Here is a 15,923-nt window from a genome sequence, read left to right as displayed (position 1 = left end):
TATTAATTTTATGGATATGAGTGTTTTGCCTACATTGTGTGCCTGCACTATGTGCATGTTGAATGCTCTCTGAGGTCAGAAGGTATTGGATTCCCTGGAACTGAAGTTACAGATGATTGTGAGTCACCATGTGGATGTTGGGGCCTCTGCAAGAACAAGTGCTCCTAACCAGTGAGCCATCTCTCCATCCCCATTCTGTCTCTCTCTCTCTCTGTCTCTCTCTCTCTGTCTGTCTCTGTCTCTCTCTCTCTGTCTGTCTGTCTCTGTCTCTGTCTCTGTCTCTCTCTCTCTCTCTGATAGGGTTTCTCTATGTAGACCCAGATGTCCTAGAACTCACCCTGTGGACCAGGCTGACCTTGAACTCAGAGAGAACCACCTGTCTCTGCCTCCCAAGTGCTGAGATTAAAGGTGTGCACCACTTCTGTGTGACTAAACAATAACTTCATTTTTAATGAAAGTAATTTTCATTTGTGTCTTTGATCTGTTTTTTTATCTGTTTTTTGTTTAATTTTTGTAAGTGGTTGTGTAGGTTGAAGCATATTTGTTTTGCATTTTGACATTTAATTATAGCAGCATTTGTTTAAAGATTAATCTCTTTATTGAGTGCCTTTGTACAATTGTTAGATATCAGCTAGTTTTTGTCTTATTTCATGAAACCCTATGTTCATTCTTTTTAATAGCTATACTTCCTTTTTAAGAAATTAGTTCATTAATTTTATGTGTATGGGTTTTTTTTTGCCTGCATGTATGTCTGTGGCCACATAAATGCCTGGTACCTTAGGCCAGAGTTGGGTATTGGATCTCCTGGTACTAGAGATGTAGACAGTTATGAACTGCCATGTAGCCCTGACTGGCCTTGAACCCATGTCCTCTGGAAGAGCAGTCAGTGCTCTTAACTACTGAACCATCTTTCCTGTCCCAGCCATACTGTCTTAATTGCTGGAGCTTCATATAAAGTCTTGAAATCAGGTAATCTGATTTAGTTTTTTCTTAATTCAGTATTGATATGGGTGTTCTATGCATTTATTTATTTGTTTATTTTAAGACCAGTTTGTCTCTGAACAAATTCTGCTGTGAGTTTGATAGTGATTGCATTCTTCCAATCCTGAACTTATTTAGCTCATCTTGCATTATTTGTATTATATATGATCTTGCATTATTAGCATTTTGTAATTCCCATGCTTGTTCTAAGTAGTTTCTGGGCATATTAGTTACTTGTTCTGTGACAGAATGCCTGGCAGGAACAACTTCAGGGAGGAAAGGTATCAGTTCACCTTGGTCTGGAAGGCATGGAGCCTGGGGTTGTTCTGTTTATGGCAATGGGGACTTGTGGTGTGGCTTCTTCTTGTCCTGGTGGATCAAGGAGCATAGAGTTCAAGCCAGAACCAGAAGTTGGAATCAACTTGTAGGCCTATGTCCAGCAATGACCTCTCAAAGCTGTGTCACCATCTGCTACGTTTACAAAGTCAGTCTAGTCAGGAGTTGACTTAGGTCTGTGTGTTGGAGTTGCTGTGGTTGCTATTGGTTTCTATGTGTTTCTTGTTCCTCTGGGTTAGTTTGATAGGCAACCATTTTCTTCAGTATTTCTGATCAGCCCTCTGCTTGAGTCCTTCCATGTTTCCTGTTAACCCTCTTCCCTATGCTCTTGATCTTGGTAGCCTTATTGTGAGATGTGGGACCAGCCTTGGGGTAAGGCTTTCTAAGAGACAACTCCTCACCTGGATAGTTTGGGTTGAGGATTGTTTTCTGTCTCATTCTGAGGTGGACAGCTTCCTGTCTTGCTCCCTTTTTCCACTAGAGTTTATTTACCTGTGCTTGAGGTGTTGAGTACTGGATCTTCTTTGCTCAATACTTCAAGTTAAGCTTTTACTTTCTAGAAGACAAGAGCACTGAGAGTATTGGTGCCTGTGCTGCATAGGCCACGCTCTTCCCCCAAGACCTCCACCAGCCTCAGTGCCTCTCCGATCTCCTGCCTAGCCTTGGTCTTAATTGTAGAATAATTTTATCTGTGGGTGCAAACTGGAGTCTGAGAATGGGTATGAACTCTCTTGTGCCTCTGGGTATTTAAGAGTTTTCTTACTAAGCTCTGTAGACTTGGCTAAGCAGTTAAAAACATCTGCCTGTCTTCCAGAGGACCCAGGATCAATTCCCAGCACCCATATGGTGCCTCATAACTGTCTGTAACTCCAATTCCAAGGGGGTTCGACACCCTCTTCTGACCTCCATAGGCACTGCATGCACGTGCACAGACATATACACAAAAACACCCATATACACAAAATAAAGAAAATGCTCAAAAATATTTTCAAAAGAAGTTTCCATACTAGCCCACACTCAGATACTAATAATTTGTTAAATACAGTGGCATTCTTATTTTTTAATTAATTATTTATTTATTTATTATGTATACAATATTATGTCTGCAGGCCAGAAGAGGGCACCAGACTCCATTACAGATGGTTGTGAGCCTCCATGTGGTTGCTGGGAATTGAACTCAGGACCTTTGGTAGAGCAGGCAATGCTCTTAACCTCTGAACCATCTCTCCAGCCCCCAGTGGAATTCTTCTTATCCCTTTGTACCATGGCTTCATTTTCTTCCTGTCACTTGTAGACTTTTTGGTTGTATATGTCTTTTTTTTTTTTTTTAAGACTGACTGGTTATTCATAACAGTGGTTCTCAACCTTTGGGGATTGTTCACCTCTTTTACAGGGGTTGCCTAAGACCACAAGAAAACACAGATATTACATTATGATCCATAACAGTAGCAAAATTAAGTTATGAAGTAGCCATGAAAATAGTGTTATGGCCAAAAAAAAAAAAAAAAAGAAGAGCCAGTTCCAGGACAGGCTCCAAAACCACAGAGAAACCCTGCCTCAAAAAAAAAAAAAAAAAAAAAAAAAAAAGAAAATAGTGTTATATGGTCACCACAGCATGGAGAACTGTATTAAAGGGTTACCACATTAGGGAAACCAGTGTTCTACAACCTTAACATTCTTATGCATTCAAGAACAGTTATTATTTTATAGATAGTTTTTTCTTATTGTAATATGACTGATTTCCAGTCTCTACATTCCAGACAGAAACCAGAATTCCTTTGTAATTAGAGGTATTATTAAATTTCTTACTGTTTTATTTAGGAAACATTGCAAAGTGAAAAGTATAGTCACTAAATTTCTGTGTAACCATTACCTGATTAATCAGTTACTAAATTTTTGTCAAATGTCCTTTATCACTATTTTCCTGTACATTTACAAATTTTTACTATTGATGTGTTTGAGAGTAGAATCCTCAACGCCATGACTGCCTACCTCTGAATACAGTAGTCTCACTAAAATTTTAAAAATTAATTTTATTATTTTGAGCCAGGGTTTCACTGTGTACCCGTGACTAGTCTGGAACTCACAATGTATACCATTCGGGCTTTGAACTCACAGAGATGCTCCTGCCTTTGCCTCCTGAGTGTGGAATTAAGGGCCTATGCTACCATATCCAGTTAAACCTGATTTAAAACAAATCTTAGTAATATGCTGTATATTAAAAATTATATACTGATCTTATAATATATATCAGTAATTTGTATTCATTAAATCTCTTTCTGTTTGCAGGTATCATTATTAGGATTGGAGATTTTAAGTGCCTTTGTGGATAGATTGTCAACGCGATTTAAATCTTATGTGGCAATGGGTAAGTTCACTTTAAGAATGATTGTAGAATTTGATATAGTGACTTTTTCTTTGCATTTTTGTTAGTTTCTGTAAATTTATAAAATGTGTAGTTTGGGGACTGGAGTGATGATGGTTCAGTGGTTAAAGCTCTTGTTCTTCCAAACGCCTGAGTTAGAGTCTTAGCACTGACAGCAGGTGGTTCATAACCAGGTATAATTCTAGCTCGAGGATCTGATGCCCTCTTTGAACTTTGAGGGTTCTTGTACAATACAGCATACTCTAACACACAAGCACATTAAATTAAAATAAAGTCAATTTAAAAATACATAATTTCAACCAGGTGGCAGTGGTACACACCTTTAATCCCAGCACCCAGGAGGTAGAAATAGGCAGTAGGATCTTTGTGAGTCTGAGACTAACCTGGTCTACAGAATGAGTTCCAGGTCATCTGGGGCTACACAGAGAAACCCTGTCTCAAAACAAAAAAATATTAATTGGTGGAGACTGCTCGTTCATTTCCAGCTGCCCAGAAACACAGAAAACTATATTATTTGAAATACTATTTGGCCAATAGCTTAAGTGTATTTCTAGCTAGCTCTTACATCTTAAATGAACCCATTTCTATTATTCTATATTTTACCATAAGGCTTGTGGTTTACAGGTGGGCAAAGTTCTGGCGCCATCTGTTTCCTGTAACGGCTATATGGCTTCTCCCTGATTCTGCCTACTCTCTCTTTCTGTATCTGCTTGGAATTCCTGCTTTGCTCTATTCTGCTAAGCTACTGGCTGAAACAGTTTTATTCATTAACCAATAAAAGCAACACAGATGCAGGACTTCCCACACCATTTCCCCTTTTCTGTTCAAATAAAAAGGAAGGTTTTAACTTTAACACAGTAAAATTGCATATAACAAAACAGGTATCAAACAAAAATTACAATTACAATATTTATGTCTACTTTATCTTTTATCATAACTAAGGAAAACTATAACTTTCTATTCTTTAACTCCATCAGAGACCCCAGAAGGATATAATGTTACCTAAGTAAATAGGAAATGCTTTGTAAGCAACTTCCAAAACTCTAGAATTGACAGAGACTCTCACTGCCTGGACAGCCACCCAAAGTTCTTCTGTAACACTGGGGCACCCATTTTCAGCCTTCAGGCCCATAGTATCTGGTAGACTTTTCCATGAAGCAGGAAATTTCAAAGACAGTAACACCTATATTGGTAGTTGTAGTAATAAGAGCGGCGGGGCTGCGTCCCCGGCACCCGGCCGCCCGCATGGCTAGCTTATGCCCTGAAATAATTATACGGAAACTGTATTCTTTTAAACACTGCCTGGCCCATTAGTTCTGCCTGGCTAGCTCTTACATATTGATCTAACCCGGCTTCCCCTACAGGTAGTCTGTCAGTCACTTTCTTCTGTGTCCTGCTGAATGTCTGGCAGACTTTTATCAAGTAGGAACCCTGAAGGACCGTCTCACTTCTTTATGCAACTTCAGCAGTCATTTTTCTATGGGTCCTGCATGTCCAGTTCATACAGCATAACATTTAGCAGTCCAAACAAGAGCACTTTCCTTGCTCAAATGGCTAACAAACTCCATGAGGAGCCTCTTCAATCCCTATCATCGTTTTGAAGTAGATTGGTGCTGCCAGGAACAGATGTGTCTCATTGTCATGAAAAGTCCTAAGTTCTTAAAATCTTTAAATGCCATGTTCTATTAGTCTTTGAATACCTATCCAGTCTTTGAATACCTATCCATCTGAAATATATCTCTGTACATCTAGAAGACCTAACTAACATGACTACAAGCTTGACTATTATTATAGATGACTATCTATTAACCTGTATTTATTAGCTATACATTACATTTTTAAATGAGCTGCACAAACACAATACCTTAATCAAGAGCAGAAATACACATATAACAAAATTGACCTTAAATTTGTATCAGTAAACCATACATACATATGCATAGTTTACACAAAGAGTTAAAAACTTATTAAATAGATAATCACAATTCTGCAAAAAAGAAGAAGCAACAAGACAACACAGCCTTCTAGATACTGTTAATAAATATGTCAGTGCTCCTTTTTAGTGTATTTTAATCTTTTGTAAAATAATAAAATTTGTAGGATAACTTACATGCTGTGGGATTTTTTTTTTATTGTTGCTTTTATTGTTTTGAGACAGGGTCTCACTATATGGCCTTGGCAGTCCTGGAATTCCCCATGTAAACCAAGCTGGCCTCAAGCTCATAAAGATCCTATTGCCTTTGCCTCTCAAGTGCTGGAATTAAGGCATGTGTCACCAGACTGGCTACATTGCTATTTTTTTCACACTGTTTATGGAGAAGTCTGTTTAGACTAATACTTTAGGAAGTATAATAACAGCGAGTTACAGCTTTTGTCTTGTTCAACGTGGAGCCTGAGTCTTGCACACTGAGCCTACAACATTAAACCTGAGCTGCACTCCAGTCCCACAAGTTCTTAATATTAGGTTGAATAAAGTTACTGTGGTTGATTGCCCCAGAAGCCTCCCTAAATACTGTTTTTGTATCACAGTTTGTTGGCTTCACTCTGAGCCGCGGTTATGATCTGCTTGCCGCATGTTCATTGTGCCTCTCTAAGTGCCTACTCTGCATAATGCAGTGACATAATTGACTTTGACTAAACATGTGTGATATTCCTGTGCATTTTAGAATGCTTTATGAATGAGTTTGGTACTATTTTATAGCAACATACAGAAATACAACCTTGAATGTTAGTGGCTTTTTTTTATGATTCAATGCCCATAATGTCAACATAATATTAAACTTACTTTCAAATAGCTTTGATCGACTTCTTCATGTTTAGTATGCCACCAAATTGTGTCAGTTTTTCTATTTTTCTTTTCCATCTGTTTTCTCAAATAAGTTTCTTGGTTTTCACTTTTAATCACTACTTGGTAGTTCCCTGTAGTAGAGAGTGCGGGGTCCTTTTGTTCCTTCCCGCCTTGCTACCTTACATCTGAAATAATTACACAGAAACTATATTCATTTAAACACTGCCTGGCCCATTATATCTAGCCTCGTCTTCCCAGCATTCAGTTCTGTCTCCCTGCCTGCCTAAGCTGCTGCCCTATCAAAAGACCAAGGCAATATCTTTATTCAACCAATGAAAACAACACACAAACAGAAGGGCCTCCTACACCAGTTTCCACTGTTAGTATCAATAGCTTCTGAAGAGAAATTTTTACTGGCCACCTTCTGCTTAAAATTGATAATAGATGTTAAAAACCACGCTCTGAAGACATGTTTGTAGATGAATTTGAGTGTGTAAACAGAAGTTTTAAAAATAAAGTTCCATACTTTGGACTTAGAGAAATTGTATATTAAGGTGTGCCTAATATTCTCTTATGTGTAATTATTGGTTGAAGTTGTATTACCACTTCCCTTTGTTTGGGTCCATGGAGATTTCCTTTGCTTTTTATTTTTTATTTATTTATTTTTGTTATTTACCTATCTATTTATTTTGGTCTTTCTGCAAACTACTGTTAGTTAGCATTGTTTTCATTTTGATGATCCTTTGTGAAACTTGAGCTTATTATGTGCAAGCTTATGTGGTGTGATGGGAAAACTTGACCTTCATTTGCTCCCGTTTATCGGAACCCTCCTTTAAAAGTACTGTGTCTGTGAGAGAGGATCATCATGTGTCTCTGACTTGGAGGTAGACAGTATCTGCATTCTTCAAGAACTAGACTACCTAAGCCAGCCAGCACACTCCTTTAATTCCAGCATTTAGGAGGCAGAGGCAGGCAGATCTCTGAATTTGAGGCCAGGCCAGGCTCCAGACCTACAGAGAAACCCTGTCTTGATAAACCAAAAACAAACAAAAAAAGAGCTAGACTTCCTTAGATTTGCTTTCTTATTTAATCCTATCATAATGCTTAAATAGCTTACCTAATTCTGTATAGGGCCAATATAGTGGCTTAGTAGGTAAAAGTGCTTGTCAACAGCTTGATGACCTGAGTTCCATCCCCAGAGCCCACATGGTAAAAAGAACTAACTCCTGCAAATTGTCCTCAGACCTCCATGTATATGCCTTGGCTAACGTGTTTCCCCAAATAGAAAATTAATAAGGAAATATAAAACAATTTTAAAAGTCTCTTTGTAAAAGGAAAGGATCGAATTAAATCATGACCTAACATTTCTTTAAACTTCCCTAATCCTCCCAGATCCCTCCCAAATACTCAACCTTTCTCTTTCACTCTTTAGAAAGTAAACAAACAAAAAACCAGAAAAACCCCAAAGAAAAACTATAAGAAACACACACACAAAATCCTTAAAATGCACATAATCAGAAAACATTATAAACAAGCAAAAGACCAATATGACAAAAAGTGCCCAGATAAAGCAACATGAGGCAAAAAGTCTACAGAAATAGCATCGAGTTCATTTTGTGTTGGCCATCTACTGCTGTACATGGGTCCTGCCTTAAGTGTATAATATGCCCGTGAGATTCCATTGCAAAACAACAAATTTTCCTTTGCTAGCTGGTGTCAGTTGCAGATAGCTTCTTGGTTCGGGGTGGGAGCACCTGTTCACTTTGCCTTCTCAGTGTTGCTACCCTGTCTTGCTTGAACCTGTGTAGACCTGTACATGCTGTAGCATCTCTGTGAATTCCTATGTGCATCAGTCCTTTGTATGTTAAAAGTAAATATGTATTCTTAAAAAATTGAGAGCCCTGTTCAGTGTTAGTTCTAGTTCCAAACAGAGGTTTGCACATCGCTCAGCCATTAGAGCTTTAGATATGTTTCTGAAGAGAGCATGGCCTCTACCATGCTTCCTAAGTGATCTCCACACTGACACTGGTCACTAGCTCTGGTTTTATGGGAACTAAGTTTAATAAAGTTTTGTAGTATAAAAATTTAGCAGATAGTCCAAACCCTAAATGTGTCTTCACCAACAAACAGAAAACCAATAGAGTGACAGAGCCTTCAGGACACGGAGTTCTGAGTTTTATGTCTTGTAATTTTACATTTTACAAAACCAGTAGAATGAAAACTTCTTCCACCTATCCTTCAGTTTTCAGTATTTCCCCTTCCAGTACAGTCTGTGGTAAATTGACACATTGTTTAGATTCTCTTCACTTACAAAGTGGAAGCCCTTTTTCTGGGTGCCTAGTAAAGACGCAGCGTTCGTTCACTGTAGTTATCGATGAATCACGGGCCATATATGAGCAGGTCTGTAGTGTATATTGCCGACAGTTCCAAATGCCCACTGTATTTTTTTGTTTGTTTACTTCATCTACTCTCTATTCATAAGGAGTAAACAAGGAAACTTTGAGGTTTAGGAAAATTTACTGTCTCCTGTAATTAATAAGTAGGTACAACTAAATAAAATGTTGTTGTCTCCAAGAGAATAAGTGTAAAAACAGAAATTTAAGGACCAGTGAGGTTACTCAGGTCAAGGTGCTTTCCACACCAGCCTGTTGACCTGAGTGTGATCCCCAGAACTCATGGAAAAGTGTGAGGAGATAATTTACTTCACAAAGTTGTCTTCTGACCTTTCTACTCGTGTGTGTCATGGCATGTTCACATGCGCGCACACATACATACGATTAAAAATTTATTATAAAAGTAATAAATTTTTTTTGTTTAATACAATATTATGTTCATGTTTGTTCATGTCCAGTTTTTTTGTTTTGTTTTTTTTTTTTAGTTGTTGTTGTTTGTTTTTTCAAGACAAGGTTTCTCTGTAGCTTTGGAGCCTGTCTTGGAACTAGCTCTGTAGACCAGCCGGCCTCAAACTCACACTGTATTCCAGTTATTAAAGGTTTTAAAATATTTATATTCTATAAAATTACTTTTGTTTTTAGACATGATTTTGCTCTGTAGCCTGGAACTTCCTATGTTGCCCTGGCGGGCCTGGACTCTTATGGCTGTCTTTGTGTCTCAGCCTTCTGAGTGCAGGGTCATAGGCATAAGCCACCACAACTGGCTTTAAAATTTTATGTTAATTTTGAGACAGAATCTTACTATATAGATCCCAGCCTTGTCTTGAACTCACTATAGTAAGTAGCCTGAGCTGCCTTGAACTTGGGATCTTCTTGCCTCTACTTCCCCAATCCCTAGTACTGAGATTATAGTATATGCCACTAAATTTTATATGCTGCCTAAAGTACTTCTTAGTATTAGACTGTATTTGGCCGAACATTTGAATTCTCTTTTGTAATTTAATTCTGCCTCTCAGAGACAGAGTATCTTTTTTCCTGTTATTGGTACATGGATACCAACACACATACACACACACACACACACACACACACGCACACACACATACACACAGTCCCAACTATCTAAATTATAAGTAAACACTGATTTTAATAGTATTGTAGTGTAATAATATTGTTGTAAGGATTAAATAAGGTAATTTATTTTTTCTATTATGTTCTGTGATTTAGAAGTAACAGAGATTCCCGTAATAGCCAGTCTTACAGATATTGAATAATTCCTGTTAATACTACATATAAACAAACATGAGGAAAGATTTTCATTCTGCCCTCTGATTCATACTTGGCAGTGCTTATTTTGTTTAAATGGTGCCGTGGTCTTGCACTGTCTGGCAAACTACTGAGCCGTATTTCTAGTCATGAACAGTACTCATATTGGTTTATAATTGAATAAATTTATTTTTATTACTATTTTATTTTATGTATGGATCTTTTGCCTACATTAATGTCTGTGCAAGCATGGTTACCCACGGAGGCCAGAAGAGGGCTTTGGATCTCTGGAGCTGCAGTTCTGAATGGTTGTGAGCTGCCCTGTGAGTGCTGGTGTCCCACCCAGGTCCTCTGAAGAGCAGCCTGTGCTCTCAACTAATGAGCCGTCTCTCCAGCCCCTGGTTTATAACTTCAGTTATGAGGGATGCTTTTTGTTTCAGTGGGACATGTTCTTTCTATATAGTCCAGGTTAGCATAGAACTCTCACTCCTGCTGTCTAAGAGCCTCCCTCCCCATTTCTGGGATTAAAGCATGTGCTTCCATGCTCGGCTTGAAGGTGGTCCCTCCCCCCGCCCCCATTACACCTTCTGTAAGTAAACTAGATAAATATATCCTTTTTTGTTGTTGTTTAAATTTCATTTCTTCTACTTCCCCATTAAAACCTGGATTTAGGCCTATGTTTTTGTTTCTGTTTGTCAGTTATGAAATATGTTCAACAAGAAGAATGTGTAACATGCAATTTAAAGAATAATTATAAAACCAACCCTTGACTGTGACTGTGTCTGGGTCCAGAAACTCAAATCTGCCAGGTCCTTGAACTACCCCTGTCTACACTTCCTGATGATACCAGTCAGTCCACCAGAGGTCTTCCCTATCATAACCTCTAGAAAAGTATTTACTTGCTTGTCTATGGATCCTGACCACATACCTACCTCCAAATGGAATAACACTGTTTGTCTAGTTTTGAACACTGTCCCAACTGGATATGATTGTACATACTAACTACATTGAAATTTGTTCGTTGTTTTCATTTGAACTCATGACTAAGAACTTAAAATAATTTCTTTTCATAAATGATTATGGCAGTAGTTGCTCTTTGTAGTTCTGTAAAATATGGTTTGTGATGGATTGTAATACTTGTTCTTCCCGCATTAGTTACCACAGCTTTAATAGACAGAATGGGAGACACCAAAGACAGAGTTCGAGATGAAGCTCAGAACCTGACACTGAAGCTGATGGATGAGGTGGCACCACCTATGGTAGGCTTGCGTTGATTGAAAGTTTTCTTTGTTTTGTTTTACTTTTTAAGACAGGGTTTCTCTGTGTAATAGCTCTGGCTACCCTGGAATTCACTCTGTAGGCTAGCCTCGCCTTGAACTCACAGAGATCCACCTGCATCTGCCTCCTGAGTGCTTGGATTAAAAGTGTGCACCATCACTACCCGGCTTGAAATTTTCTCATTAGTTGAATGGTAAGTATAGCAAAGTAATAAACCTTGAAAGCATAAATGTTAGAATTTTAAATAGTGGATTATTGCTGATGTTTTATGGAAGTTCAAATTTAAGGTGCAGTGTCAACATGTGTTTTTTATTTTCATTTAACTTTTCTATTTTTCAGTTACTTACATTTAAAAAAAATACAGAATTAAGTGATTTGACAGTATGCCGGTTGTAGTTATACTTCACCGTTTTCTGGTTTTTCTTACCTGCAAATTATAAGATACTGAAAAAGAAACCTTTTTTTTTTTTTTTCCCGGTTGGATGTGTGGCCTATATTTGTAATCCTAGTAATGGGGAGGCAGAGACAGGCAGCCATGTTTTAGGCTAGTGAGAGACTTGTGACCAAAAAGGGGGGGGGTTAGCTAGCACCTGAGGAACAACACACAAGATTGCCCTTTGTCTTCCACATGTACGCATACTTACCTGTACTCACATTCACCCACACGCATGAACACACTTGCACATGTTTATGGGCTCTTACACCAATAGCGTATTGGTCTGTTTTATGTTGTTACACAACAAAATGTCTGAGGTTAGATACTTGTAACAACAACAAAAAGATGTATTTAGCTCATAACTTTGGGAGTCATAGTTTTGTGGACACAACTCTTGCTATGTGATATGGGGTCCACCTAGGTGCATCACCGCATGGGAGGTAGCTGCGTGATAGCATAAATGTTTACATGCTTATGAGAAGAGCCAATATTTTTTTTTTTTGCTCAGTATGTTTTTTAAAGGTCCTTCCATAAAAATTATTTTATGGATATATATGTATGCATGTATGTATATCACGTATATACAGGTACCTGCAAAAAATCAGAATTGGAGTTACAGAGGCAGTTATGAGCCATTGTTTGGGTACTGGGAACTGAAATAATTTCTCTACAAGAACAGTAGTTGCTCTTAACCACTGAACCATCATCCCTCTAGCCCCGGGCCTTTCCGTCTCAACACTGCTATACTGAGGACCAAGCTTTTGACACATAAACCCTTGGGAGAACGACGTCCATTCCCTGGTGTGGAAATCCTTAACAGAGACTAAAAATAAGCTGACCTGTACAGCACGGTTGGGAGGCTAGCTTAAGGTTCACGTAATAGTCTCAGTGGTGTCATGTGATGCTAGATGGTTATGGTGCACATGTTTAGTAAGGCAAGAGTACTGAGTTATAAAGGGGAACTGAGTAGAAGGGATTTTATGCTTCATAACAAAACTTTTCAAAACAAGTTTTGTGGATAGTCTTTACTAACTTACATTTACTTTTTTTTTTTCTGGTTTTCTTACTATGAAAAGTACTATAGATGTAAACATTTAGAGTTCCAGAGAGGATTGCTGAGACAGGTTAATCAAAATAAGATTCCCCCCTTTGGTGGTTGTAACAACAGAGCTCAGAGCCTTGTAGATCTCAGTGGCAAATGTTCTGTCACTGGACTATATATCCAGCCTTAGTTAAGATTTTTAAAATTGACAAGCCTGATAGATAACCTGAGTTCAGAGTTTGATCCCTGGGATCTATGGGAACAAGAGAGCTGACTCTTGAAAGTGGTCCTCTGTCCCCACATCTTGAGTCACACACACACAAATCGCGCATCACTCCTCTCTCTCTCTCTCTCTCTCTCTCTCTCTCTCTCTCTCTCACACACACACACACACACACACACACACACACAGTGGGGGTGGGGGAAACTTACTGTGTGTTTTGAAAGATATAGTAGAATCCTTGCTACACTATACCTAAACAGTTGTTTTGCATTATTGGTATAAGCTTATTTTTCCTTTCTCCCCTCAGACTAGGTAGTCATAAAATGACCTGTCCCCGTTATAAGATGTTTGCTGTCATTCCATGTGACAGTCTGTAGTAGTTGCTAAGGAGTTTTGCATCTAGGGGTGCTTCCCAGACCACTGTGCTTATAATTTCATGTAACATGAGGGCTTGCTGCTTGTTGGGGTTTCTCTTCCTGCCCCGTTCCCACAGCCAGTAAATCCCAAAGAAAATCACAGAGAGATCTCCATAAGTTATAAACTGATTGGCCTATTAGCTCAGGCCTCTTATTAGCTCTTGTAGATTATATTAACCCATTATTCTTATCTATGTTAGCCACATGGCTCATTACCTTTTTCAGCAATGCAGGTCACATTCTGCTTCTTCGGTGGTCTGGGGAGGGATGGGCTTCTTCCTTCCTAAAATTCTTCTGTTCTCATTGCCCCACCTCTACTTCCTGTCTAGTTGACCTGCCTATACTTCCTGCCTGGCAAATCAGTGTTTACGTAAAACATGATTGACAGAATACAGACAATTCTCCCGTACCAATTTCAGAGCTGTTAGCATAGAAGAAACCCGTGTTCATGGAAATGCTTAGATGCTTATGTATGGAGCATGATTTTCCTTACAGTTACTAAAATTTAAAGTGAAATTATGTAAATAAAAACCAGAATTTTGGCTCAGATATTAAATGGGTAGGAGCCCACAAAAATAAAAAGAGAAACCTTGTAAATATGAGTTGAGCTTCTGTTTTCTGAACACTCAAAACTTTTTTGTTCATAGACATAACATTAAGACTATGAGTGGAAAATTCCACACCTGATCCATGTGACAGGCTGCAGGCAAAATTTAGCTGCACTAAAAATATTATATAGAAATGCTCAGGTTATGTGGTAAAGTGAGCATGAAACAGAGATGAGTCTCAAGTCTAGGTTTGTGTCCTAGCAACAAGATTTCTGTTACCATGTAAATAATGCTAAAATTTGAAAATGCCCCAAATATGGAACACTTCTGATCCCTGATGATTTGCTTGTAAGATTAGAAGAGTTACATTTGTCATAGCAGTCTCTGACTTTATTGCGTGTATCTACTTGTTTTCCCCATAGTACATCTGGGAGCAGCTGGCCTCTGGTTTCAAGCACAAGAACTTCCGATCTCGAGAGGGCGTGTGTCTGTGTCTTATTGAGACCTTGAACATGTAAGTTCTGTGGTTACTGAAACAACTTGCTCTCTTTTAGTCATTTCTCAAGGTTTTTTTTTCTTCACAATGTGAAGGAAGACTGGAAATAAATTTAAATTCAATTGATCTCCCAAACAAAAATATAATATTTAATGCAACTTTTGGATATATATCTATTGTATTTATTTTTAAATTTGTCTCTTTTTTCTTTAACCATGCAGAATTGGTGGATATAGAACAGATGTGCTAATAAGTTTGGATCTTCTCTCTGTTAGGCTCTGCTTCAGAACTTCTGAACTCAATGGTGTGTCACATGTTGAAGCCATTTCCCTACATTGCTTTTACCTGTGGGCTCTAGGCTAAGGCACTGTGGGTGACGGCTACAGTGATGCACCTGCTGGGACTCTGTCAGGACGGAGTACAGTGCTCTAGTGGCAGCTGCAGAGTTCTGATAGCTTAGGCTTCACAGGGCTATGATATAGGCAGAAGAAATGTGTGTTAGGCTTTTATTCTTAGTCTAGTCTAACTTTCTAGACTCTGTGCAGGGTGATAGGTAATACGCAGTCTCTTTCAACTCTTCCTGTGGTGTGACTTCCTCTTCTTTCACTGTTCTGGGTCCTTCCTGCTAGCAAGTGCAGATTGTGGCCTCTCATCACTGCACTTTCTGAATTTTAGTTCTCCTGTCATTTGCATTTAACCCAGACTTCAGAATGTTAGTAAACGTAAAGATCTGTTAAGTTACTTATTTCATTTCTCTATGTATTGAGATCCAGTGTCATTTTTTAAAAAAATACAATTTCAAAAGTACATGCTCAGATTTTCTTAAGTAATTGATAGACTACCAGAGTTGTCAAAATGCTGTTGAGTATTTTGCCCTGTTGGATCATGTGTCAAGTTGATACAAACTATAGTCATCTGAAAGGAGGGAACCTCAGTTGAGAAATGCCTTCATGAGATCCAGCTGTAAGACAGATTCAACGCAATGCCCATCAAAATCCCAAGATTCTTCAAAGACCTGGAAAGAACTACCGTTCTTTCATATGGAAAAGCAAAAAACCCAGGATAGCCAAAACAATCCTGTACAATAAAAGAACTTCTGGAGGCATCACAATCCCTGACCTCAAACTCTACTACAGAGCTACAGTACTGAAAACAGCTTGGTATTGGCATAAGAACAAACAAGAGGACCAATGGAACCAAGTCAAAGACCCAGATATCAATCCATACATATTCAAACACCTGATTTTTGATAAGGAAGCAAAAAATATCAAATGGAAAAAAGAAGCATATTTAACAAGTGGTGCTGGCATAACTGGATATCAACATGTAGAAGA

At 38.4% G+C, this 15,923-nt stretch overlaps 1 protein-coding gene across 32 annotated transcripts in view; it reads left to right on the top strand.

The window, feature by feature from the left end:
- Clasp2 (cytoplasmic linker associated protein 2) overlaps nt 1-15,923 on the top strand; it is a 199,298-nt gene that overhangs the window by 7,747 nt on the left and 175,628 nt on the right. For all 32 annotated transcript variants that reach the window (XM_041677050.1, XM_041677054.1, XM_041677052.1 and 29 more), the window contains exons 2-4: nt 3,607-3,685; nt 11,306-11,409; nt 14,516-14,607. In XM_041677050.1, the coding sequence (XP_041532984.1) occupies nt 3,607-3,685; nt 11,306-11,409; nt 14,516-14,607 (275 nt within the window). The remainder of the gene's footprint in view (nt 1-3,606; nt 3,686-11,305; nt 11,410-14,515; nt 14,608-15,923) is intronic.

This window comes from Microtus oregoni, unplaced genomic scaffold, assembly GCF_018167655.1.
Source record: "Microtus oregoni isolate MIOR12 unplaced genomic scaffold, Mior012 000028F_ref0000031, whole genome shotgun sequence".
NCBI lineage: Eukaryota > Metazoa > Chordata > Mammalia > Rodentia > Cricetidae > Microtus > Microtus oregoni.
This window is presented reverse-complemented; position numbering and strand designations above follow the sequence as displayed.